Source organism: Myodes glareolus, chromosome 3 (assembly GCF_982192425.1).
Source record: "Myodes glareolus chromosome 3, mMyoGla1.1, whole genome shotgun sequence".
Lineage (NCBI taxonomy): Eukaryota > Metazoa > Chordata > Mammalia > Rodentia > Cricetidae > Myodes > Myodes glareolus.
This window is the reverse complement of record NC_142028.1, coordinates 29,673,119-29,698,159: the sequence shown is the minus strand read 5'-3', so window position 1 is coordinate 29,698,159 and position 25,041 is coordinate 29,673,119. Positions and strand designations below refer to the sequence as shown.

Sequence of the window (25,041 nt, the reverse complement as noted above, 5' to 3'; positions counted from 1 at the left end):
ACTATATTTGTCCATGATGTGCGCAAATGCCACGTTGATTACCTCAACCACTGTCAACCATTGTCAAGAGACAATGTGCTGTTCCGAGCACCATACTGCTTTCTCTTTCCAAACATGGAAATCCTGGTTTATTATCAACACCTGTGTATAGTTCCTCTCTGTCTGTCTGTCTGTCTGTCCGTCTGTCTGTCTCTCTCTCTCTCTCTCTCTCTCTCTCTCTCACACACACACACACACACACACACACACGTTATAGACAGGCATATATTTGTGTATCTTTAGATTGTAACTACAACCACAAAACAGAATACAGACGCCACCAGAACTCATAAAATCCTGTTAGCTTTGCCCTGTGCTGGGGGAGGGGGAGGGAAAGGAAAGACCCACTCTCAGAGCAAATACGTGTGGAAACCTCATTCTGATCTTGTGTACATCTCACCCAGCCCAACAGCTAGCAGATCACCCTCTGCCTTTGCTCCCACAGCCTGCATACATGAAATACATCCCTAAAGACCTAGGAAGCATTTCATGTGTGTACATCCCGGATCCTTCAAACCAGGCTCGGTTTAGGCTGTGTCTGTACCTTCATGGTCATCTGGTGTGCTAATCACAATGGTCTGCTATTTTCCACAAAGGTGTGGGATTGATCAGAGGCCCGTTAGTTTAAATTTAACATTTTATCCTATAAAATTGGGATTGAACGTAGAGACACAAAAGGCCAGTATGTAGATAAAATTATTTTCATAGTTTAACGGTGAGTCTGGCAAATAACAGAAACACAATAAATGTTAGCGCTAACTGGCTCTTTACCCCTTGGGGCTAGCCTCAGCCAGGGAGTCCTCTGCTGCCGGCTCCCAGGGCAGCAGTCACAGCAACTGTGAGCATTTCCAATCTTACAATTGCACATAAAAAAGACCGTGTACCCGGGAGTCACCGGGTCAGGTCCGACGAGGATGCTTAGATGCGGTGCAAAAGACCACGGGTTCCCTGGGCGTGTGTACACGTGCTCCTCGCGCTCGCTCGCTCGCTCGCTCGCTCGCGCCCTGCTCGCTCGCTGTCTTGAGTTTCGCTTTCCTTTGGATCTAGAGGAAACCGAAAGCTTGGCGGTGAGGGGGATGTGGCCGGGCGTGCAGAGGGCTTGGCGGGGAGGGCCAGGGCGGGACCCAGGGCGGCAGTGCCTTAAGAACCGCAGCTGTTCCTGAGCCGCGAGGCTGACAAGCTGCTTCGTGGCTGTCCCGCTGCGCGGTAGCTGCACCGTGTCCTCCTCCGGAGCTCGTCGCGGATCCCCCCATCTCGGTCTTCGCGTTGGAGGCTTGACGCGAGGTGCTTGAGGCAAGTTTGTGGCTAACTTTGGAAGTTTCCTTCATCCACCAGAGCTCATGTAACTCCAGATGATTAAGAATTTACTTGGGCTCCGCAAATAGTGTCAGTCTGCATTTTTGGCATGCATCTACGGGGACAATCGGTTTGTTTCCCAAGCAGATATATTTATTTGGACCTTAGGCATGCTTTACGTTTACTTTGAAAAAGAAATTACAAAAGTGGTGTGTTAGAAGTCCAAACAACGTAGACAGATGTGTAGAGATGTTTCGCTTAATTATTAACTCAGTATCGTTTTATGTGTACTTTATCAGAAAAATCATAAAATGAATATCTTTAACGTCGTTCTGTAACTTGCTTCTTGTTCTTTACCTTTCAGTGCTAGTGTTTTAACCGATGTGTTGTATGAGAAGTTCGTATTTATTTCAGTAACTCATGGACACTTAGGTTATGTCTTATTTTTACTATCATTTTTTTTTGTATGCCCTCGTGCAAATACACAAACACACTCGTGGAAAACTCCTAAAAGTACAACCAGTGAACTCAGAAAGTGGAAAGATTTTTGTCAAATCTTCTAAACCTGTTCCCCGGCCTGCTTTTCATCTTCTGCGAAGGAAGCCAAATACCTTTAAACATAAAAGTCCTCTGGAAGTCCGAGTTCAAGCTGTTTCAAAATTATGACTTAATTTCATGCCTAACATGGAGGGAGTTTATACTTTGAAATCGGTTCAGAAGGTGAAGTAAATATTTCAAAACATTTTAGGACATTCCCTGCGAAGTGTCTTTTGAGAGCTTTGACACCTGTTCCCTTCTGTGTTCAGAAGAATAAGCTGAGCAGAAAGTGGCCCAGAGGTGGGTTGTATGGCTTTCTCCCTGACTCACTGCGCACAAGCAGAGGGCCTTTTAGAAAGGGAGGTGTTTCTGCTTGTTTGTTTTCTTTTTTCACTCTAGAAGCCTGTGCTCCGCAATCTTGGCACTTTAAGTCAACGTTAGGTTGATAAGGTTTACAATGGCGTGTACGAGGTGCCTGGACTGTGGCCAGAGCTCCAGTGGGCACCGGACAGAGGCATCTGCCTTTCCGGGCTGAGGATATGTCTAAGGGTATGCTCAGGAGAGCACCAATTCTCATCACTCCACACGGGCCAGAGGGGCCCCAAGATGCTCTGCTAGTTTAGGTTTTCCCTGGGGAGATCTCAGCTTGTCCATCACATTCCCATTGTTCCTAAAATGTGAGCAGATCCTTACAAATGAGCTCAAAGTCCAGAACAGTGGTTTGGGCCTTTAGTAATCCCTGGGGATTTTAGCCCTGGGCAGACTGAGTGAGGTAAGAGGACCAAGGGTTTGGATGTGATGGTTCAGCTCACACCTGTAATCACAGCGTTGGAGAGGCGGGACGGGATTGTGTTGAGAATTTGAGGCCAGCCTAGGCTACGAAGTGAGACTTTATCTAATATCTATTTGTCTGTCTATCTGTCTATCTATCTGTCTGTCTGTCTATCCATCTGTCCGTCTGTCTATCCATCTGTCCGTCTGTCTATCTATCTATGCAAAAAAGTTTGAGTCAGTGGACTACATTACTAGACCTTGTCTCAAAAGTTTTGAAGATGAGGCTACTTTGATATTGCTGATAATATTAATTTTGTTCCTTTCAGGGCATTTATAGCTGCCTCCCCCCATGAGTGAATAGCCAGGGAGGGACTCCCCACCCAGAATTCCCACATCATGTCATTAACTCTGTAGCTCTTTCCCTCAAGGCCCTCACTGACTCTATGACCACATCAGTGGGTTACCCATGGTGGTTATTCCCGCCGTTTCCCCTCATTTGAAGGATACAGCTTCAGAAGGGGTGAGTGGAGCTAGGTTTCTGCTTTGGAACCAGTGTGTTTTGAGTCAGGGGTTGAGCTTGGGAATACAGCTTCCTCTGCTCCGGCAGATGTATGTCATCCCTGCCTCAGCTGCATCCTCTCTGCCCACTTACCACCTTCCTCAGTTCCCTTTGTTTTGATTTCCTTCCCCATGGTGCTCTACCTGCCTCTGTACCAGCCTGAACCCTCTCCCCACCCCCCACGCGCCGGATAGTCCTGGCTGTCCCAGAACTCACTCTAGACTAGGCTGGCCTCAAACTCACAGAGACCCGCTTACCTCTGCCTCCTGAGTGCTGGGATTACAGGCATGCTCCACAGTCACCATCAGGCTCGGCCTGAACTTTTACCCCCCTATCAGCCAAACAGCTTTGTAGTCTTGCCCTCCGTGTGCACTGGCTCCGCCTCCCAAGCTGCATATGTGCTTGGCATAGCATGAGGGTTGCTTCCCTCAGGCCTGAGCTAGACCGCATCTGCTGCTGTCAGTCCAGGGTGCGTGAACTGATCCATAGTGAAATAAACCTCGGATGCTTGTTCTGCTACCAAAGCCGACTGTCCTGAGCCCCAACTGACCCTCCTCAAGCTTTCATGCCTTTGCCTCCCCTCAGGACAATGGCCTAAACTTGATTTTTATTTTCTATTTAGAAATTTTTGTCACATACTTGTATTGATGAATGCATAGTATAATTTTTCATTGACATCAAGTTCAAATTTATAGTAAGAAGTTATAAAATGTTTTCTGAAATTTTATTGGTGGTGGTGGTGATGGTGTGTGTGTGTGTGTGTGTGTGTGTGTCTGCATTTGTGGATATGTGCATAAAGGCAAGACATCACCCTTAGTGTAGCTCCTCAGAAGCCATTTACTTTCTCTTTTGAGACAGGGTCTCTTATTCTGGAGACTACAGATGTGTACATCTGACCTTTTTATGTGAGTTCTGGGGACCCGAACTCAGGTCCTCATGCTTGCTAAGCCAGCCCTTCACAGACTGAGCCATCTCCTTAGGCCTGAGAGTCACTGTTTTGAGTAGATATTTTATTTTTTGAAAGATTTATTTACTTTAAAATTGCATACAAGGGTTTGCCTACATGCATATATGTACACCACATGCATGCAGTGACCACAAAGGCAAGATCAGGGCAACACATCTCCTGGAACTGGAGTTCTGAGCTGCCATGTGGGCACTGGGAACCAAACCCAGGTTCCCTGCAAAAGTGGCAAGTGCTCTTAAGACTAAGTCATCTCTCCAGCTCCCTTGAGTAAATATTTTGTTTCTCAATTCAGCCTGTTGTGACATGTGCTAGACATGTCCATTGATGAACACACGGTATCTAAGGTTTGAACAGTACAAACAGTACTGCTGTGATCACGTCACACACTTCTCCAAGGACACTGAGAATTTCTTTAGGGGGTGTAGCTGTGGCTCAGTGTAGACCACTTGCCGAGCATGTTGAGAGCGCCTAGATTCATCTCCAGCACTGCAAACAAATTAGTTAGCTAAGAAAGAAAGGAAGGGAGGAAAAGGTCACCAGCAAAATAAAACAAACTCAAACAAAGAAACAGTAAAGAAAGGGGAGAAGGTAAAAAAGAATCTCTTGAAATTTTGATATTGAATTTGAGTTTAAAAGATGACACCAAGTAATTCCCCCAAGCGATTGGGCTGTTTTATAGTCCGCTCCTGGTAGCATTAAGAATCCCGTTTGGGGACTGGCAGTGAGCTGGCTCGGTGACTGAAAGCCCTGCGGCCAAGCCTAATGTCCTGAATTTGAGTCCTGGGACCTATTTGGAAGGAGAAGGCTGATCCAGCAAGTTGTCCCCTGACCTCCCTTTGTGTGCCATGACGTTCATCTACACACACACACACACACACACACACACACACATGAGGCAAGTAAATAATACAATAAGAAACTTCTAATCTTAAAAAAAATCATGGTAAAGGTGTTTGCTGCACAAGCCTGGGGGCCTGGGTTCAATCCCCAGGCAGAACCAACTCAGCCAAGGTGTCTTCTGATTTCTGAATGTGTGCCGTGGCATGTACCCATGTGTGTGTGTGTGTGTGTGTGTGTGTGTGTGTGTGTGTGCGCATGAACATACACACATTACTAATATTTGAAAAGAAAACAATCCAGCCTGGCGGTAGTGACAAACACCTTTAATCCCAGTACTCTGGAGGTGGAGGCAGGCAGATCTCTGAGTTTGGAGTTCCAGAGTAGCCAGGGATACAGAGAAACTCTGTCTCCAAGTTTAAAAAAAAAATCCTACTTACCCATATCTCCTCCAATGCTTGGATCAATAAAAAATTTAAATATATATTTTATTTTTAATTGACACACAGGAATTATGCAAATTTCTACTGGGTGTGGTGGCATTGCTCCCAGTCATTTTGGAACTCAGGTGGCTGAGGCAAGGGGATTGAGTTTGAGGTCAGTCTTGGCTTCAAGTAACATCTTGTCTCAAAAAATAATCAAACTGAGGCTGGAGAAATGACTCAGAGGTTAAGAGCACTGGCTTAACCCAGAGAATCTGAGTTCAATTCCCAGCAACCACATGGTGACTCACAACTGTCTATAGTGGAAGCTTTTGCCCTCTTTTGGCATACAGGCATACAGACATACATGCAGATAGAGCACTTATACATAAACTAACAAATAAATCCTAAACCAAAACCAAAACAACCAAAGCCCTTCTCCCCTAACTGCATATTTATGAGTGAAATCGCATTTCACTTCAACACATTTGTGACATGCGATGATCAGATGGTCAAAGCTGCTGACTGCTCCCGGATGGAAAGTGTACAAGGATATCTTATTATGGTCTCGATTTGGGCTTCTGTGACTGTTAGCTTAGCACTTAGTAAATTTCTAGACTGTATTTCCTTTTATTTTGAGTTTGGATTTCCTTATGCAGATTTCCTTATGCAAATATTCTTACAGCCCTCTGCATAACCTTACCCACATCCCCTTTCTCCAGACACCACACGTTTGCACACCACCCGTGTTACTTTTCTTGCATCAAGATTCAGATTCTTGTGCTCTCCTTAGGGTCTCATTCTGTGGCCCAGGCTGCTCTCCAACTTGTAATTCCCTCTCCTGAGCCTCACGAGTGCTGGAATTACTGATGTTTAGCACCATGCCTGGCTTAACAGCCTTAGCACCCACACCCTTCTGCCCTCTTATCTTTAACAAACTCTGTTACAAGGCCACTCGTTTAGCCACTGAGTTCTGACTGGTTCTCTCCATTGAACAGACTATAAACTGATACAAGACATGTAGCCATCCACATGTATTAAAAATGGCACCTTTTGGTGCCGGAGAGATGGCTCAGTGGTTAAGAGTGCACACTGCTCTTGCAGACGTCACAAGTTTTGCTGCCAACCAAACTGGGCAACAGCCTGTAGCTCTAAGGGATCCGGCACCCTCTTCTGGTCTCCAGGGGCATGAGCACAGATCCACACACAGATGGGAACACAGGCGTGTAGTTAAAGAAAACCTTACCTTTAGACTGGGGAGATAACTCATTAGGTAAAACGCTGGCTGGGTGAGGACAGGGGTTGGGCTCCCTGCACCTGTGTAGGTGCCAGGTGGGCCTGGCCGTTTCCTTGCAATTCGAAGCGCTCAAGAGGTGGGGACAGGGAATCCTGGAGTGAGCTGTCTAGTCTGTATTCACCTGAGAGACCCTGCCTCAATGAATAAGATGGAGGGCAAGCGAGGAAACCTCCCAACACCAGCCTCTGTCTCGAGAAGAATCTAATTGAGCGGGCCCTCGCTGAATCCAGCTGGTTTAGTGTTTCATAGCCGACGGGCTCTCAGGCCTCTTGACTTACTTGCCCATGGGGAAAGAGAAACCCAGAGGAACTCTTGTGTTGCTTGTCCACTCTGGCTAGAGAGAGAAGGAGACACAGAGGACACGGTGCTTCAGCTTAGGTCTGTGGGCAGGCTGAGGGCTGGAAGGAAGCTGCACGCAGAAGTTGAAGCCCTTTCAGAGGGAACTGGGGGAATCGAAGGGCACATGGCCGCTGAGGATGGCTGGGTGTTTTCCACTTCCACATCATCCCTAGCTGAAGATGCCAGCGCGCTCTTTCCAGCTGGCTGCTGTGGCTGGCAGTGGCTGGCATTTGCCCAAGCTCGCTGGAGAGGGGCAGGTGAGACCTGGCTCAGAAGTTATGACTTCTCTTCTGAAATACATGTGGGACCTCCAGGGATCCCAGAGAATTTTGGTGGGGGGCGGTTTACAGGTGGCTGAGGCCTGCGCTGTCAGGAGGAAGTAAGAGCAAGTGTTGGCGGATCATAGGACATTTCCTCATCTGTACGATGATCTCGTGCCTATGAATCTCTGGTTTGGGTGAAAGGGACTCAGTTGTCCTCTGAGTTTGGGAAGGATTGTCTGCTGCACGGGGAACCTGAGCTGCGGGTCACCATTTCCACACAGAGACCCTTAGTCCTTACATCAGAATTTGAGTAAATTTGTGCACAAAGTGCTGAAAACGAATGACCATTAAGCCCTCCTGAGGACCTAGGACAAGCTCCCTAGAGAGAAGACCTTAGACATCTGCAGGCGTGTCCCAGGGGCTCGAGGCTGTGGAGAGCGAGGGGTCTGCTTGTGAGCAGTCTTTGGCCAGTAGAATTGACACCTTTTCCAACTTTTAAGGATTGAGAGTCGGGGCAAGGAGATCTTTGGTTTTTGGTCCAGACCATTTACTAAGACAAAGAACCCAGGAGGAGGAAGAGGCCAGCATTAAGTTCATACTGAAGAAGGATAAAAGGTAAAGAAGGGTTGGGGATGTCCAGCTTGTCATTAATTCCCATTTTAGAGCTAAACCAGTCTCCCTCTAGCAGTCAGCGTCAATGGCATGCATGTGTCCCCCATCTCAGTGTTATCTGTTGCTGTGTGTTCCCACAGAGGTTCCTGTGTGCCTGGCTTGAGTGGACTCTTCCTGGAAGTGAAGTTGGGGAATCCTGAGCCTCAGTCAGGCAGTCCCAGCCTCGGGGTTTGGGCGTGGATCACTAATGGGCAAGGGGTCTGGGTTTCTGAGGGAAACCTGCCCGTCAGTCGTGGCTGACCTTCAGTACTCCTCAGAACTGGAGGACGAGGACATGACGAGGAAGAAAGGGCTGTCTAGAGAACACTGCAGTGCCTGGAACCGCCCTCACGGTCAGTAGAGCCTCCACTCCTGCTTCCCAGCGTATGGAAGTGCTTCGTTCCCACTCTGTTGTGAATGTGGCATGCTCCGCATTGCTTTCATGTTAGTGGCTTCTATCTGCTAAAGAAGGGGCTCTGTTGATTTGGCAGCCAAAACCCATTGCCCCTGGATTTTTCATTTCTTTGCCTTTTCCTGTGTCTGAAGCTCTTTGTCCAGGACTCTGAGATTCGGGCTACTCTCTTGTTCTTCAGCCTCTCACCTTCTGGGGTCAGCTGAGCCTGTGGCTGGGGTGGGAAGGGAGGCTGGTTGCTGGCATGTCTAGAAATACTAGTTTTGATTCTCCCACATTCTTCTTGAACATTGTTTGTTGCCTCTTGAGCCAACAAACTTTAAGCTTAGGGCTGGCGGGTCTCCCCAATGCTGCCTTTGGTGCCCTCAATTTCTGTGGAGAGGACTGAGCCCAGTGTGAACGAGATGGACGCTGATTCTCCCCGAGTCCCGCTGCTGCCCATGCTAATTTACCGGGGTAGAAACACGGAGTGAGGGAAGTGAGCAGCTCCCCAGATATCTTCTCAGGGTTGCTACGCTTTCTCCCCCTACCCCCCACTATGCTGATCATTGTCAATGTGCGATGGCGCTCTTATCTAGTGAGTTACTCCGGCTTGTTCTGTCGTTTAAGTTTTCAAAGCCTGATGCTTGTTAGCTCCCCGGCGAAATCCGTGTCTGTGAGAGTGTTTCTCTGGATACCATGTCCTCTGTAGAGCCAAGAAAAGCGTTTGAGTTTTGGTGAGTGTTATGTCTTGCCTTCAGCCTTCTTTCTCCCCCTCTTCGTCTTAAAGGTCTGGTTGGTTTACACAACATCGGACAGACCTGTTGCCTGAACTCCTTGGTTCAGGTGCTGATGCTGAATGTGGACTTCAGGAAGATATTGAAGAGGTACAGCTCTGATTCTGCCTGATAACGTACATAACGTTGGTGTTTTAGAATTTCCATTTGTTTACTATGACTTTGACTCCTTCAAGTCTCCTTTCCAGAGATGCCTGAGAAAAGACCTTTTCTTGCATATTTTGTCTAGCAGGTTAGCATCATTTACAAAGTTTAAAAATAGACAATGCTCGTCCCTGCTTCCATGTAGTTTCAGCATCATTAGTGCTTTTAAATATTATTATTATTATTATTATTATTATTTTATTGTTTTGCCTATGGAGGCCAGAGGAGGGAGTTGAGCCCACGGAACTGGAGTTACAGATAGTTATGAGCCACCATGTAGATGCTGGGAATTGAACTCGGGTCCTCTGGATGAGTAGTCAGTGCTCTTAACTGCTGAGCCATTTCTCCCGTTCCCACTAGTGCTTTTTAAAAGACTCCTCAGACACTTTTGAAGTGCAAGCAAGGATGACGGCCACTGATCTGGCGCTGGGAGTGTACCAGCATCAGAGAAAGTCGGTGAATGGATGCACACATTTAGTTAGTGACTTATTTGGCCCCATGCTTTTTTGTTTTGCTTATCCACAAAGCAAGTGAGAAATGCCGGTAGCTAAATGAACCATTGTCAAAACCCTGCCATCTGCCATATTGTTCTTTCTTCCCAGGACCTAACTCAGTATTTGCCTTTGCAGTATGAAGTACCTCAGGCTGGACATTTGCCTGCTCACTCTAGTGTGGGCCCAGAGTGTGGTGCAGCTTCCTTCCTTAATGTGGTGGTTGAGCAGGGTCGGGTGGGACTGTGTTGATCTCCCTCCTAATACTAAATCACTTGAGTACATGCATGAATCTACCCAGTCCGTAATTCTACCTTAATTCCGAGAATAGCAAGGACACGGAAAGTCTTTGCAGTTCTCTAAATGATTTCAGTGTGCTCCCGGCCTGGAGAAGGGTGGGTATGAACCGCCTGGCTGTTTCTACTTGACAGGATAACGGTGCCGTGGGGAACAGAGGAGCGGAAGAGAAGCGTCCCCTTCCAGTTGCTTTTGTTGCTGGAGAAGATGCAGGACAGCCGGCAGAAGGCAGTGCTGCCGCTGGAGCTGGCTTACTGCCTCCAGAAGTACAACGTGTCCTGTAAGAGCCCTCTCAGCTCCGGCCCGTGCCCACTGACACACGGTGTCGGCTGGGGAGGGGGCCTGGGGGAAAGAGTGAGGGCGACGGCTGCTGGTCAGCGAAGGGCAGGGAGACTCCAGACCCCTTTTGTTAGAGGCATTGGCGTTGATCTGAAACACACATCTCTTTACTTTTGGAAGGAAAAGCTTCACGTGTGAATTTTTTGTGACTATTATCCGCTTGCTGCTTTGAAGTGACTTTAAAGGAAGCTAGCATGACACCTGCCTATTTTCAGGGTGTAGTGTGTTGATTTGATACATGTATGCATTGTGTAATTAGCATATCTTTCTCTTTAAACACTCTTTTTTTTTTTTTTTTTTTTGAGACGGGGTTTCTCTGTGGCTTTGGAGCCTGTCCTGGAACTAGCTCTTGTAGACCAGGCTGATTTAAACACTCATTTCTTTGTGTTGCCTATAGCCAAGTGTGCCTTTGCCAAAACACACCGTCAACCTCCCTGTTGTCCTTTGTCCTGGTTAATTTTTAACTGTCAAGTCACCTGACCAGGGAATCTCAGTTGAGGGACTGCCCAGATTAGACTGGGGTGTGGGTGTGCCTACGGGTGATTGTCTTGATTGTTAATGGATGTCGCAGGGCTCAGCTCACTGTGGCCCACACCACTCCCTGGACAGGTGGTCCCAGGTGGTCCCAGGCTGTATAAGAAAGTCAGCTGAGCATGAGTCAGAGAGAAGCCAGCAGGCAGCATCCCTTCATGGTTTCTCTTTCAAGTTCTTGCTTGAGTTTCTGCCTCAACTTCTGTGATGGACTGTGATCTCAAAGTGTAAACCAGAGAAAGCCTTTTCTCCGCATTTTATCACAGCCACAGACGATGCTACAGTGTCTCTTCTTCTGAGGACTTGACTCAGAAGGGTCCACCTTGAATTCTTCTCTTCTGATCCTTTATAAAATATATAATAAACGGAATGAACTAGCAACAGTTGAATGCCGGAGCTTATTCCTCTCTTTTCATTGGGAATGTTTTGTAAATGTTGAATCCACTTGGTGTATCATATTGTTTAACTCCTTGTCTGTTGGTTTTAAAAAGATTTAAAATTTTGTTTATTATTATGATGTTTATGTTTGTGTATGCGATGTGTGTGTGAGCGAGGGTAGCACAGATGTGTGTAGAGGCCAGAGCAGAACTTCGGGAGTTGATTCTTCCCACTGTGGGTTCTAGGTGTCACACTCAGGTTGCAGGTCTTGGACATCGAGTACTTTCTTGTGATGAGTCATCAATCTCAGCAGCCCTGTTGATTTTTTTTTTTTTTTGGCCCAAATGATTTGTCCACTGTTGAAGGTGGGGGTAGTGAAGCACCCAGGTAGTTTTGGAATCTAGCTCTGTGCTTAGACCTCGGAATATTTGCCTTCTGTAATTGGGTGCTTCAGTTTTGGGAGTGTATACGTTTGCAATTGCTACGTCTTTTTGTTGGGTCAACTGCATTCTTGTCCCATACTGACCTTCTCTGTCCCCTTTGGCAGTGTTTGAATTTTAATCCACTTTACTGGCACGAGTGTAGCTACAGCCTTTGGTTTTTCTTTTCTTGTTACATCAGTTTCAGCCTTCACTTTCGTTCTGTGTGTCTTTACCCTAAAGTGATTTTCTTGTAGCTATCACACCACTGATGTTATATCATCATTTGCTAGATACGTCAGTGGGGAACTGGGCCGGTTTACGTTAACTGTCACCACTGGTAAATGAGGCATGCTTTTGTAATGATGTGAAATTTCTGTATTTGTTTGGATAATTCTTTTTTATTTTATTTTATTTTATTTTTTTTCTCAAAATTTATTAAAATACAAAAGTCTCCATTTCCGCCCCTCCTCCCAACCCCCTCCCACTCCCCCCCACTCCCTCTCCTCCTCCCACTCCATCCCCAAGAGCAGTCAGGGTCTCCCGCCCTGTGGGTAGTTCAAGCTCCTCCCCCCTCCCTCCAGGTCCAGGAAGGTGAGCATCCAAACAGACTGGATCCCAGAAATCCAGTATATGCAGAGGAAACAAGTCCCATTGTCATTGTCAATGGCTTTTCAGAAAGACTCCGGGCCAGCCACATTCAGAGAATCCGGCCTCATTCAGAGAATCTGGCTGGATCACGTGCTCGCTCAGTCCCAGTCAACTGGCCTTGGTGAACTCTCATTAGATCAGTCCCCTTGTATCAGTGGGTGATCGCACCCCTCGCGGTCCTGATTTCCTTTTTCATGTTCTTTCTCCTTCTGCTCCTCATTTGGACCTTGGGGGACTCCGTCCGGTGCTCCAATGTGGGTCTCCGTCTGTATCGCCATCCATCGTCGGATGAAGGTTCCCTCTGATCTTGCTCACGTTCTCTTTCCTTCTGCTTCTCGTTTGGACCTAGGGAGTTAAGTCCAGTGTTCCAATGTGGGTCTCCGTCTCCATCTCCATCCATCGCCAGATGAAGGATCTATGGTGATAAGCAAAATATTCATCAGTATGGTTATGGGCCAAGGCCAGTTCAGGCACCCTCTCCTCTGTCCAGAGAACAATCTGGGGATCTCTCCTTGGACCTGGGATCTCATTTATAATCAAGTCTCCTGTAAACCCTAAAATGACTCCCTTAGTTGAGATATATTCTTCCCTGATCCCATATCTATTCTTCCTCCCTCCCCCCATCTCAGTCCCCCGAGTTTTCCCCATTCCTCCCCTGCTCCCTTCTCTCTAACCCTCTCCCCTTCCAACAACCCTCCTACCCCCCCCCCCCCCCATGCACCCGAGGTTACCTGGGACTCTTGTCTATTTCCAATCTCCAGGAGGAAAACTACCTGAATTTTCTTCAGGTTCACCCTCCTATCCAGCTTCTCTAGGATCACGAATAATAGGCTCAAAGACCTTTAATTATGGCTAGAATCCATTTATGAGTGAATACATACCATATTCCTCTTTTTGGGCCTGGCTTACCTGACTCAGTAAAGCGTTTTCTTTTCTTCTTCTTTTTATTATTATTATTATTTTTTAATTTTTATTTATTTATTTATTTTTGTTCTGGATAATTCTTATTCTTTTTTCCTTCTTTCTTCCCTTTCTTCCTCCTCATTTTCTCTTTCCTCTCCCTCCTCCGGTTTTTCTTTTCTTCACTTCAAGCACAGTATGTAGCTAAGTTGACCTTGAGCTCCTGGTCCTCCAGCCTCTGCCTCCTGCTCGCTAGGTTTTTAGGCGTGTGCCATCACACCTAGTTTCTGTCCTTTTTTCTCGTTCACCCTTGTGAGTAGGCACTTTTCTTCTCTTTCTCCTTGTGCACAGAAGGTACCTGTCAGGTACTTTTATGATGTCAGGTGTCATCTTTCTCTTCTACTATCTAGGTTCTCTTGGGGTCAACCTGGTGAAGAATTCCTCAGGTTTCTGGTTTTTTTCTTGGAAAACCTTTATTTTTCTTCATTTCTGAAGGATAGCTTTGCTGGGTATAATATACTTGGTTGGCTTTTTGTTGTTGTTGTTGCTGCTGCAGGACTCTGTGTGTCTCATCCCACTCTCTTGCCTTAAGGAGAGTCTTTTCTAACTAAATCTTTAGGAGGCCTTTTGAACTTTCTGGACTTGAATGTCTATATTTGCTTCAAGTGATCTGGAAAGTTGTCCTTGATGAATTCAGTAGGTTTGCTGTGCCTCTCCTTCCCAGTCCCCTCTTTCAAACACCGGCACTGTGAATGTTTGCATAGTGAATGCTTTCTTGCTTAATTGTCTGCTGTATGTCCCATAGACTTTGTTTTTAGTTTTTCTTAATTTCCTTAGTTTTCATTTTTCTGATTTGGTTATTTCAAAGACCTATCTTCTTACTTAGAATTTTCTTCTGCCTGCTCAACACTGCTGAGGCTATCTACTGTTTTGTTTTGTTTTAAAACTTAATGATATCATTAGTGCCATGATTTTTCTTTATTATATCTATATGTATGCTGAATTTCTCACTCATATAATGGTTTTCCTTTTTTAAGTTAATTGATGTTTTTATTCTCTTGTCATTAAATTTCCTTGTAATCATTTGTTTGAATTCTTTGTCACACAATTTATTAGTTTTCCTTCCTTTAGGGCCCATTGCTAGCAAGTTATTGTGTTCCTTTGGAGACATTGGGGAGTGTAGTTTTTCATGATTCTTAAAAGAATCCAGATTTCAACTTACTAAAAAGGGTTTTTATGATTATTTTGCTTGTATATATGTCTATGGCTATGTATGGGCCTGATATCCTTGGAGGCCAGAAGAAGTTGTTGGATCCCCTAGGACTAGAACTACAGACATGTGGGTACCGGTAATTGAACCCAGGACCTTTGGAAGAACAGCCAATGTCTCAGTTTATATTTGAGTATCTGATGGGTCTCTTGTATCTACCTTAAAAAAAGGATATTCCTAATTTGTTGTGAATCTTAGAGGAAAATCTCAGATTTCCTTCACACAGTATGCTATTAAATGTGGGTTTGACCTACATGATTTTATTTTTTAAGAACTACCTATTTATTGTTTTTCATATACCAGTACAGGCACATGAGTGCCTCACCGTGTTTGACATGGTGCCCTCGTGGAGGGCAGAGGGCGGCTTTTGGGAATGCTCTCCGTGCACAGTGGGCTCCAGTGCTCAAATTCAGGTCCTTGGGCTTGCTCAGAAGTGCTTCTGCTCTCTGGGCCGTCTTGTCAGCCCTCCAGTTTTATGTTGTGAGCATTTTAATTGCTTTTATGAATAAATAAACTCCTAGACGCCATCCTTTTTAGCATCTCATTTATATTCTCACCTTTCTTCGGCTTTCCATGGTGCTTTGTGTCCCCTGGGGACCTTTTATTCTTGTTTGAATTTTGATCAGCTGGAGTCTGCTCTCCATTAGAGTATGGTTTCTCAGGGACATGCGCTTTCTCTGGTGTGTGTAGCGCCTCCCAAGTGTCCCGTACATAGTGGCACAGACAAGCACGCTTGCATTTTGTAGATCATTGGGACTTCTGGCTCTGGGATGGCCAGATGAGGTTTAAACAAATGACTAGAGATGGCAACTGTCCTAGTTTCATTTCTCTTGTGATAAAATACCTCGATGAAAAGCAACTTAGGGCAGAAAGTCTTTATTTTAGCTCACAAATCCAGGGTACAGTCTGTCATAGCTGGGGAGTTGGGGTGGCAGGCAGAAACTCGAGACAGTTGGGCATGTCACACCCACAACCAAGCTCAGACGGAATGAGTGCATAGTGCTTCTGATACTTAGCTTACTCTCTCTGCTCTTTTACGATTCTGAGCCCAGACCCAGGGACTAGAGCAACCCACAGTGAGCTGGGTCTTCCCATGCCAATGAACCCTGCAAATGAGTCACAGGTCAATTTTACCTTAGTAGTCCCTGACTGAGACTCGCTTCCCAAGTGTTTTCTGATGGTGTCAAGTTGGTGGTTAAAGCTGATCATCACAGGAGCTGGAGGGATGGCTCGGCAGTCAGGAGCGCTTGCTGCTCTTGCAGAGGACCCAGGTTCAGTTCCTGTCAGCCATGTGGTGGTTCACATGTTTGTTTTTTTCTTTTTTCTGTTTTTTCGAGGCAGAGTTTCTCTGTGTAGCTATGGAGCCTGTCCTGGAACTTGCTCTGTAGAACAGGCTGGCCTTGAACTCACAGAGATCTGCCTGCTTCTGCTTCCCAAGTGCTGGGATTAAAGGCATGCACCACCACGCCTGGCTATTTGTAATTCCCGTTCCAGAGGGTCAGATACCCTCTTATGACTTTCAAGAGTACCAGGCATACACATGTTACACACATATCCACACATGTACATATATACATATAAAATCAAATAAATAAATCTAAACAAAGCAAAACAAAATTGACCATCACAACACCTTAATCCAATTTTCTTTACATCTGTTAGCTGTGTGACAGGACACACCTTCTGTACCCAATTCCCCAGGGAAATCAATTTTGAGTTGGGGTTCATTATATAGATTAATTAATATATTCAATTAACATATATTGTTCACATTCATCATGGTACATTTGATGTGCGCAAGGCAACAGGAATGGCAGCGATTCTACCTCCAGGGAGCTTACAGTTTAGAAGCAGGACTGGCCAAAAGTCAGAGAACACACCATAGGACGTCAAGTTTCTGCTGTGATATGTATTATGATTATCACGACGGTGCTGTGATGGAAGGTGTAGCATGTTCACAGAAAGTGCCTTAGCCTGAACTGTCTTTGCATTGTGGCACAGATCTGTCCTTTTGTGAAATAGTCCGCAGCGTGTTTCTCGCCTTTTCTGACTTCCCATTCCCTTGGACCAACACCACTGAAGTCAGTTGTGTCTGTTCACGACTTCAGACCTACAGCTCCCTGCAACATTCCTGCTCATCTTAGCCAGGGTCATCTAACATGGAGTTGGTCTTTTCTCTATCCTCCTTTCCTCTGGCTCCTTTGGGGAACCCTGGTCTGACTCGGCTCTGCTCTTGGGGAAATGAATAAGATGACCACCAGGGGGCGGAAGAGTCCCGTCATAGGAGCTGCTCAGGAGAAAAGTGGGAGAAATAGTTCTGCGGGGGCTGGGGGGTAGGGGGATGGGGGGGGAGCGGACAGAGGCTGTAGAGGTGGCTAATGAGAGAAAGACTGTGGCTTCAGTTCTAAGAGGAACTCTTAAAAAATAAACACCAAACTTGCTTTTCATTTACTCTTTTAGAAAGTCAGGGAAGGCTAGGGAAGGATAAAGGAGGGAGTGTTTCTGTGTTCCTGTGGCTGGGGTCCTGGTGGCTCTACAAGAACATGAGACGTCTCCTCACTAACTGTGTTTCCCTCTGACCAGTGTGTGTCCAGCACGACGCTGCTCATCTCTACCTTACCATCTGGAACCTGACTAAGGACCAGATCACTGACGTGGACTTGGTAAGGGCTGGGATCTGGGGAAGTCAGAGATGTGAGATGTGGCTTGTGGGACCTGCTCCACTACTGTGTGCACTATGAGCAAGGAATGAGTCTTGCTTGGTGTACCTCCCTGGTGTGGTTATCTGTTATGGGAAATCCACGTGTGTCTGTTTAAGGGGTACCAAGGATTTATTAAGACATGAAAGGGGAAAAATACACTCACACATATGGGATATGGTAAATCCAGTTGCAGAGCCCTTGGAAAACTGGGAACCAATCACATGCTGCTTCATATCACCTGACTCGGTCTTCACCCCCCAAGAGAGAGTGACCTTTTCCCTCTTTCCTTTAAAGAGGTGATGAGAAGGTCTGCCTCTTTTGGGCCAGATAGCCCAAGGTCATGGGCAGAGTGAATACCCACTACATTTCCCCTTTTTGTCTAAATAAGAAGGTTCTAAACATAATGCAAAACCATATACAATAAAAATGGTTATCAAGTTCAGTTCAGGAGAAAGAAAGGGTAATAGCATAAATAAAAATGGAACTACCACCAACAAGACAAAGTCAAGTAAGAAACACATACTAAATGTCCAGATCATAGGTAAATGCCAAATTACAGAGATTACTCCAATACCTGTCTTATCCTGAAGAATCAGCATCTAGTGCCTGATATACTCTTAGTTAAGATATAAGAGGAATGTAACTGTAACCATTTAGTCTTCAATCCCATTGAAGACCTGAGAAGGAAAATATTACCTGAGTAAGCAGGAAGTGCAAGCAAGCAATTTTTGAAAAATGCAAGAAAAGGCAGAGATAGCTGGCTGCCTAGACAATCACCCAGTGTTATTCTGCAAAGTTAGAGCATCCACTTTCGGCTACAGGCCCAGAATATCTGACAGACCATTTTCAGAAGCAGGGAATTTTGAAATGCTGTCCTACCCTGTCTTGGCAAGGTTCAGTAGTCGCTTTTCCTTGTGTCCTGCTCATCTGGAATGGACAGCACGCTTACTGCCAGCGGCAGAGGCAAGGGCAGTTCTTTGTCCAACAGGTCATTTTGCCAAGAAGTAGACAAATTCCATATGGAGTGTCTTGGATGCCCAACATCCTCTTGGGAGTAGATTGGTGCTGCCAGGAGCATTTGTGTCTCATGTCAACAGAATTCTAAGTTATTAAAACACTTATCTAGGTCTATGAAGTGTTTGAAGATTACCTATCCATCTGTCATATATTTCTGTATATCTAGAAAACCTAACTAACATGACTATAAGTATGACAAGCATGGCTGACTGTTAACCTATAATTCTTACTAACCTAAACAGTTTAAAGACTAAGGCTTCACATATAAAAACAAACAGTCTGTAAACAGACCCACTACAGTTATATTTGTGTGCAGGGAAGCAAAATTTTGTGTCAGTCATTTCTAGAGTTTCTGTCTAAAATTCACTTGTCCTGACCTAGCATGACCTAGGTCATCTGACCTCCTTGCTCTCTCTTATTGCAGGCAGAGCGCCTGCAGACTCTGTTTGCAATCTGGACGAAGGAGTCCCTGATTTGTTTGGGCTGTGACGCAGAGAGCAGCAGAATCAGTTGGCTGCTCACTCTCTCTCTTCCTCTTTTTGACGTGGACTCAAAGCCTCTGAAAACACTGGTGAGAGACTTCTCATCAGAGACTTTGTGCATCCCGAGGTAGCCAGTTTCCCCTTGCTTCAATCACTACCCTTGGATTTTTTTTAAAAAAAGATTTATTTATTTATTATGTATACAGTGTACACATCAGAAGAGGGCATAAGATCTCATTATGGATGGTTGTGAGCCACCATGTGGTTGCTGGGAATTGAACTAGGGACCTCTGGAAGAGCAGCCAGTGCTCTTTAACTTCTGAGCCATTTCTCTAGCCCCCCCCTGCAGTTTAAAAAGTAATTTGTGGACTAGCAAGATGGCTTAGCATGTAAAAGTGCTTGTTGCCAATAGTTATGACCTGAGTGTGATCCCTGCATCCTACACAGTGGAAGAAGAGAACTAGAAAACTTGTTCTTATACTCCACATATGTGCCTTGGCATGTAAATTCTCCCCTACCATGATAAATAAAAAGAAAACAAAGAAAACAAAAACAATACAGTTTTTAAAAAGTGACTTGTGTTTCCTGTGTGTACCCTGGGCCAATCTCTCCTTTGACTTGGAGGAGGATGCTTCTTTCCCTCCTTCTGCGTTCTTCCCGTTCTCCCCCTGGCAAGTCCCCACTGTTTTGTTTCTCTCAGCAGTGGGTGAAATTCTGCCCCAGGTATCACATGTGCCTACTTAGGGGGATAGGAATTAAAGGGTGGCGAAGCTTGGGCTTCCGCTGGCAGGGGCAGAGGGTTGTTTTTGAGACGAGGAACATGGATGTTGCCCTTTGCTTACTCTTGTTCTCCTGGGTGGGGCAGGAGGATGCCCTGCGCTGTTTCTCCCAGCCCAGAGAGTTAGCAGGCCCGGAGAAGTGCTTCTGTGAGAGCTGCGGGAAGAAGACAGCTCAGAAACAGGTACTCTTCAAGTCCATCCAACCTCCTCACAGTCTGGGGTTGCCCGTGGGGTTTCCTGGTGGGTCTTTGCAGGCCCCTTAAGGGCATCTCATAATGGCCGACATAAGGAACCTGGGTCCAGCCAGTACCTGGGATCCCAGGGCTTCTCATCTGCATACTTTCAGACTTGGCTTCTTAGATCTTAACACTGAGAGGGACAGGAAGAACCTTTAAGGGACAAGAGCCGTGGGTAGGGTTTTCCCCGTAGGATCTGGCTAGAGCCCTATAGAGTAGACAGTTCCTGTGCCCGAGCAGAGGTCTTCTGTGGCGATGTGTGGTGAGTGACACTCAGTCACGAGAGTTTTGGAGGTGCCCTGCACGCCCCTCGTGGGAAAGAGCACCTTGCCGGCCTGGACACAGCTCTGAATGTGCCCATCTATGGCGCCCAAGGACTCCATTGTCACGCTGATTTTGCTCTGTCAGGTTTTGAAGCTGACTCATCTGCCCCAATCCTTGACCATCCACCTTATGAGATTCTCGACCAGGAACTCAAGGACAGAAAAGATCTGCCACTCAGTGTATTTCCCTCAGCACCTGGATTTCAGTCAGGTTCTGTCAACTGAGAAAGAACTTGGTGATACCAAGGAACAGGTGAGGCTTGTCTTCGGTCCTTCATTCATCTCAGCAGACTCGCTCTGTGTCCTTCTGAAGTAGCTACCCAGCAGGCTCTGTGTCCTTCTGAGGTAGCCGTCCAGCAGGCTCTGTGTCCTTCTGAGGTAGCCATCCAGCAGGCTCTGTGTCCTTCTGAGGTAGCCATCCAGCAGGCTCTGTGTCCTTCTGAGGTAGCCGTCCAGCAGGCTCTGTGTCCCTCTGAGGTGACCATCCAGCAGGCTCTGTGTCCTTCTGAGGTAGCCGTCCAGCAGGCTGTGTCTTTCTGAGGTGACCGTCCAGCAGGCTCTGTGTCCTTCTGAGGTAGCTGTCCAGCAGGCTCTGTGTCCTTCTGAGGTGACCGTCCAGCAGGCTCTGTGTCCTTCTGAGGTGACCGTCCAGCAGGCTCTGTGTCCTTCTGAGGTGACCGTCCAGCAGGCTCTGTGTCCTTCTGAGGTGACCGTCCAGCAGGTTCTGTGTCCCTCTGAGGTGACCGTCCAGCAGGCTCTGTGTCCTTCTGAGGTAGCTGTCCAGCAGGCTCTGTGTCCTTCTGAGGTGACCGTCCAGCAGGCTCTGTGTCCTTCTGAGGTGACCGTCCAGCAGGCTCTGTGTCCTTCCCCATTAGCTTCTGGGCACCAGTCACTCATAAGTGCTCTAGTCCATGTCAGCAGACTGTGAGGTGACAGGTGGGTCAAACACTTCCTGGGTCGGGCTCTCATCTAGGGACCCAGGCCCCCTGTTGGCCGTACTTGGCATATACCACAGTGGAGAACCAACTGCAGTTTGGCATGACTCACAAAGCACATATGCATTTGGGACTTCTTTTTATTTTGCTTCTCTTTTAAAAATTACGAAGTTGCATTTATTTATCTGTTAGAGTATGTGTATGGCGTGAGTGGAGTCGGGACAACTTGTGGGGGTCAGTTCTTTCCCTCCCCGTGACAGACTTTACTATCAAGCCTTTGCTGGGCCGAGAAGCAGTGGTGGGTCATCACCCCAGTGCCACCGCCAGCCCTTGCCTTGACTTGTAAAGATTCGGAAAGGTGCCTTTTTCTAAACACTGGGTGTTCTGGAAATGCCTCAGAGCAGTGAGGAAAGGGACCTGTAATTCAGTACTTCCTGTTTGAAATGACGTGGGGAATACTCTCAGGCACATAAGTAAACACAAAGTTCCAGGTTCTTAGAACCAACTAAACTTTTGAATTGAAAAGCCAGAGCCTGCTTTGAGGATATTATCAAAGTAGCCAGTTGCTGGACCAAATTTAACTAGGGGAAAGCTTAATTCCGTTGTCTCAAGTTAATAACTTCTTTGAAGATTCTGAGAAAGAAAAAAAAAAGACTGTCTTTTCCTTGGAGGTTTGAAGTAGGAAATGTTACATTTGCAAGTTTTAGATCTGACACATGTGGTTCCAGTGTTGGAATGTTTGTTCTGGTACATTGGTATGTTAGCCGATTCACGGCCAGAACCACGGTATTGGAGTATACGGCCCATCTTTACACAGCAGGTGTCATGTCTGCTCTCTCCTCTCATCCCATTAGCATGGAGGGCCCTCATCTGCCTCACTGCGGTGCTTTCGCTTGGTTGTCTGGTGCCTCCAATGGCTGTGCTCCAAGGGTGTGAGGTACTAGTGACTTGTGGAGAGAGGTGGGCTCCGGGCTCACACCCTCTTCTCGGTCCTGGAGGGGAGCTGTGGCTCGGACCCGCACGGAACTGCGAGGGACCCTGGCTGCGGAACTCCGTGCCTACTGAGCACAGTGCACATGTGGAACATGTGGAACACGTTCTGACTAGCGTGGTGACCTGACTCACAGGCAGCCAATCTCTCTCCACCACTCTCCCTTTCCCACAGAGAATTAGCTCTTACTTTGATTTCCTAAGGTTCTGAGGGAATGGCATGATTTAGTGTCAGTTCTGATGGATACTTTTGGCAATTTTCTACTTGATCTGTGATAGCGATGCTGCTTTCCTGATATCTATTGAATTGGTTCCTAAAGCGCCATGACCAGGGAGGGATACTTACAGAAGAAAGGGTTTACTTTGGGCTTACGGTTCCAGAGAAGGAGAGTCCATGATGGTAGGATGGAGGGATGGCAGCTGAACCATTTCTGCCTTTGTCTCCCTGCAGTCTGAAGTGCACTATGAACTCTTTGCGGTGGTCGCCCATGTGGGGTTGGCTGACTTTGGTCATTACTGTGCCTACATCCGGAATCCTGTGGATGGAAAATGGTTCTGCTTCAACGACTCCCATGTTTGTAGGGTGAGAAATGTCATCCAAATTGCTGCTTGCCCCAGATTAGCTACTTCTAATAGATCCGGAGCCTGGGGCTATCTGGATCCTCACCATGGAGCCTGTGTTCTGAATGGAGGTGTTGTTTATGAGTGCAAAGTCCTTTTTTTTTTTCTTTCTTGAAAACTGCTCCTGGTTTATAAGTGTACACACACACTCAGCGCAGGGCCCAGGTTCTGGTCCTCTAGGCTCAGTGCCCTGTGCTTCAGACCATGGGAACTCCTCTAAGGTCAGAGTTATAACTCTGGGATAGGCATAACCAAAACCACGCTTAAAGAGAGTAATGAACTTGTCAAGCAGGGCAAATCACAGTACCACATATGCTAGGAACACCGAATACTGAGCTGAGAAGTTCTGACTTCTTCCTTTTGCATTCCCAGGTGACCTGGGAGGATGTCCAGTGTACCTACGGCAATCACAGATACCGCTGGTAAGAGCAGGGCCGGCTTGGTGAACTCACTCTGAATTCTTGGCCGTGGGAAAACTCTCATGACTTCAGCTGCTACTTACATTCTGATGACTCCCCTGAGACTAGCTAGCTAGCTTCATCTGTGACTACCCTGCCCACTACACTGGGATTTTCTTGATAGTAAGATTTCAGTAAGGCCTGTGGGTTTGTAATGGAGTCCAAATGCCGTGTCTACCATTTCCTACCTAACTGCAAAGTCCCCCTGTGTTTTGCTACATGGCCTTTTCCCATGGTGCAAAGCCTTTATGGATTGACCCAAGCAAATCCGTGGGCTTCTCATGTGCTATAGTTGTATCTTAAGCACACCTCCCTATGACAAAGACCATCTCTTAATGCTTGCTTATATAACTTTCTTTCACGTGTACTCTTTGAGGGGAAAAGGTCACTCTTTTTATCTCTTCATGTCTGGCAGTCGCTTGCATTTAGTAAGAATCAACAAATAGCTCTTAAAACCAATCATTACTCGGGGACACCGCAGAGAAAAATAAAGCAGGATGAAGATAGATCAAAGAGTCTTTGTAAAGCTTTGTCGGCCCTTTTTTCTGGTCTGGAGACAATGGCATACACAAAAGGTGATCCGAGATGACTTCAGCTCAGAGGCAGGCTGGACCACTTGAGAAATAAAGGGGTTGATACGATTGGGTTGAAATCCTCCTTCAGCCCACTTGCCAGCTTTCTTTTGTTTCTTCCAAGAGTCTCTATACGATGCCAGATCTTTGTTTCCGAATGTTCCTGATGCCCTTCTGCTTTAGGCCAGGGACTGGCAGACTGTCTGTAGAGAGCGAGGGAGGAAGTTCTCAGCTGTGGCTCCACAGCTCCTGTGGCAGCTGCGTGGCTCCGCCCTTGTGGCACAGAAGAGGCTGTGAACAGCATATGGACAACCGAAACTGGCTCTATGGCTGAGTGGATTTGCAAAAGCAGAGTTAGATTTATTTTGTGGTCCCACAGTTTTTCACCATATGATTTAGATGCCAACTAATGACCACTCACTCAGGTCACAATTTTACCCCTCTCAGGGAATGGCTAGGCGAGTCATGGCTTAGATGAATGCTTGACCTAAGAGCTGGGAGTTTACTGATGCATGTTGTGTCCTGGATTCACTGCGGATGCTTCATTTTCCGTGCTGATGTGTTGTTTGCTTTCTAGGCGGGAAACTGCTTATCTCTTGGTTTACACGAAGATCGGATCCTGATGGATATGCTCACAGGCAGTGGTGGACTCTCATTTTCCTTTCCTGTACCCATGTTTGCTGCACCTTCAATGAGAATCATAATTTAAAAAACATAGTTAAACCTTATTTATAAGCAGAAGTTAATATTGCTGTGGCTCGTCTCCTAAAAGCTCACATGCAGGAGGTGTGGTTCTTAGTGTGTCAATATTTAGGTGGTAGAACCTTTAAGAGACAAGGCCCAGTGGGAGGTATTTGGTCCATGGGATCTCTCTCTTCTGTGCACTAATGGTTCGTTTTTCTGTTTCTCTACCATGCTATGATGCAACCAGGGGTCCACAATATGATGCCAGTGCCATGCTGGTTGGATCCTCCAGCCGTTAAAATTTTCAATTAAATAAAGGTTATTACACATGACTCAGCCTCAGGTATTTTGTCACAACAACAGAAAATGCATGAATATAATTGTTATATAATTGTATAATTGTAATGCAAATACTTAGCCATGATCCCACATAGGTCTGGATCAATTGGAATGGGTAATTTCACCAGTGGATCTGGCTAGATCATGGTCCTGATGTGAACTTCAGTACAAGACATGACCACAGTTGGGAAACTGGGCATCCAGGCATTACCGGAGAGGAATCAGTGGTAGCAGGAGGAATTGGAGTGTCAGGGACAGCAGAAGGAAGTGTTTTAGTGTTGCAACAGCTAGTGTGACTATACTGGCATGCACTG

The 25,041-nt window shown here is 46.4% G+C and overlaps 1 protein-coding gene across 2 annotated transcripts; it reads left to right on the top strand.

The window, feature by feature from the left end:
- The first annotated feature begins 1,173 nt into the window (after positions 1–1,173).
- On the top strand, positions 1,174–24,720 carry Usp18 (ubiquitin specific peptidase 18). 2 transcript variants are annotated; one of them, XM_085687058.2, is made up of 12 exons: positions 1,174–1,332; positions 7,831–7,945; positions 8,083–8,334; positions 9,163–9,259; positions 10,236–10,381; positions 17,173–17,252; positions 18,733–18,879; positions 19,656–19,751; positions 20,214–20,381; positions 22,505–22,636; positions 23,047–23,096; positions 24,282–24,720. In XM_085687058.2, exons 3-12 carry the CDS (start codon positions 8,190–8,192, stop codon positions 24,325–24,327), a joined length of 1,107 nt encoding a protein of 368 aa, XP_085543184.2. In that variant the 5' UTR covers positions 1,174–1,332; positions 7,831–7,945; positions 8,083–8,189; the 3' UTR covers positions 24,328–24,720. The 2 variants fall into 2 exon arrangements, with proteins under 2 accessions (XP_085543184.2, XP_085543185.2); XM_085687059.2 differs by lacking the exon at positions 1,174–1,332 and adding an exon at positions 2,150–2,172.
- The last annotated feature ends 321 nt before the right edge of the window (positions 24,721–25,041 follow it).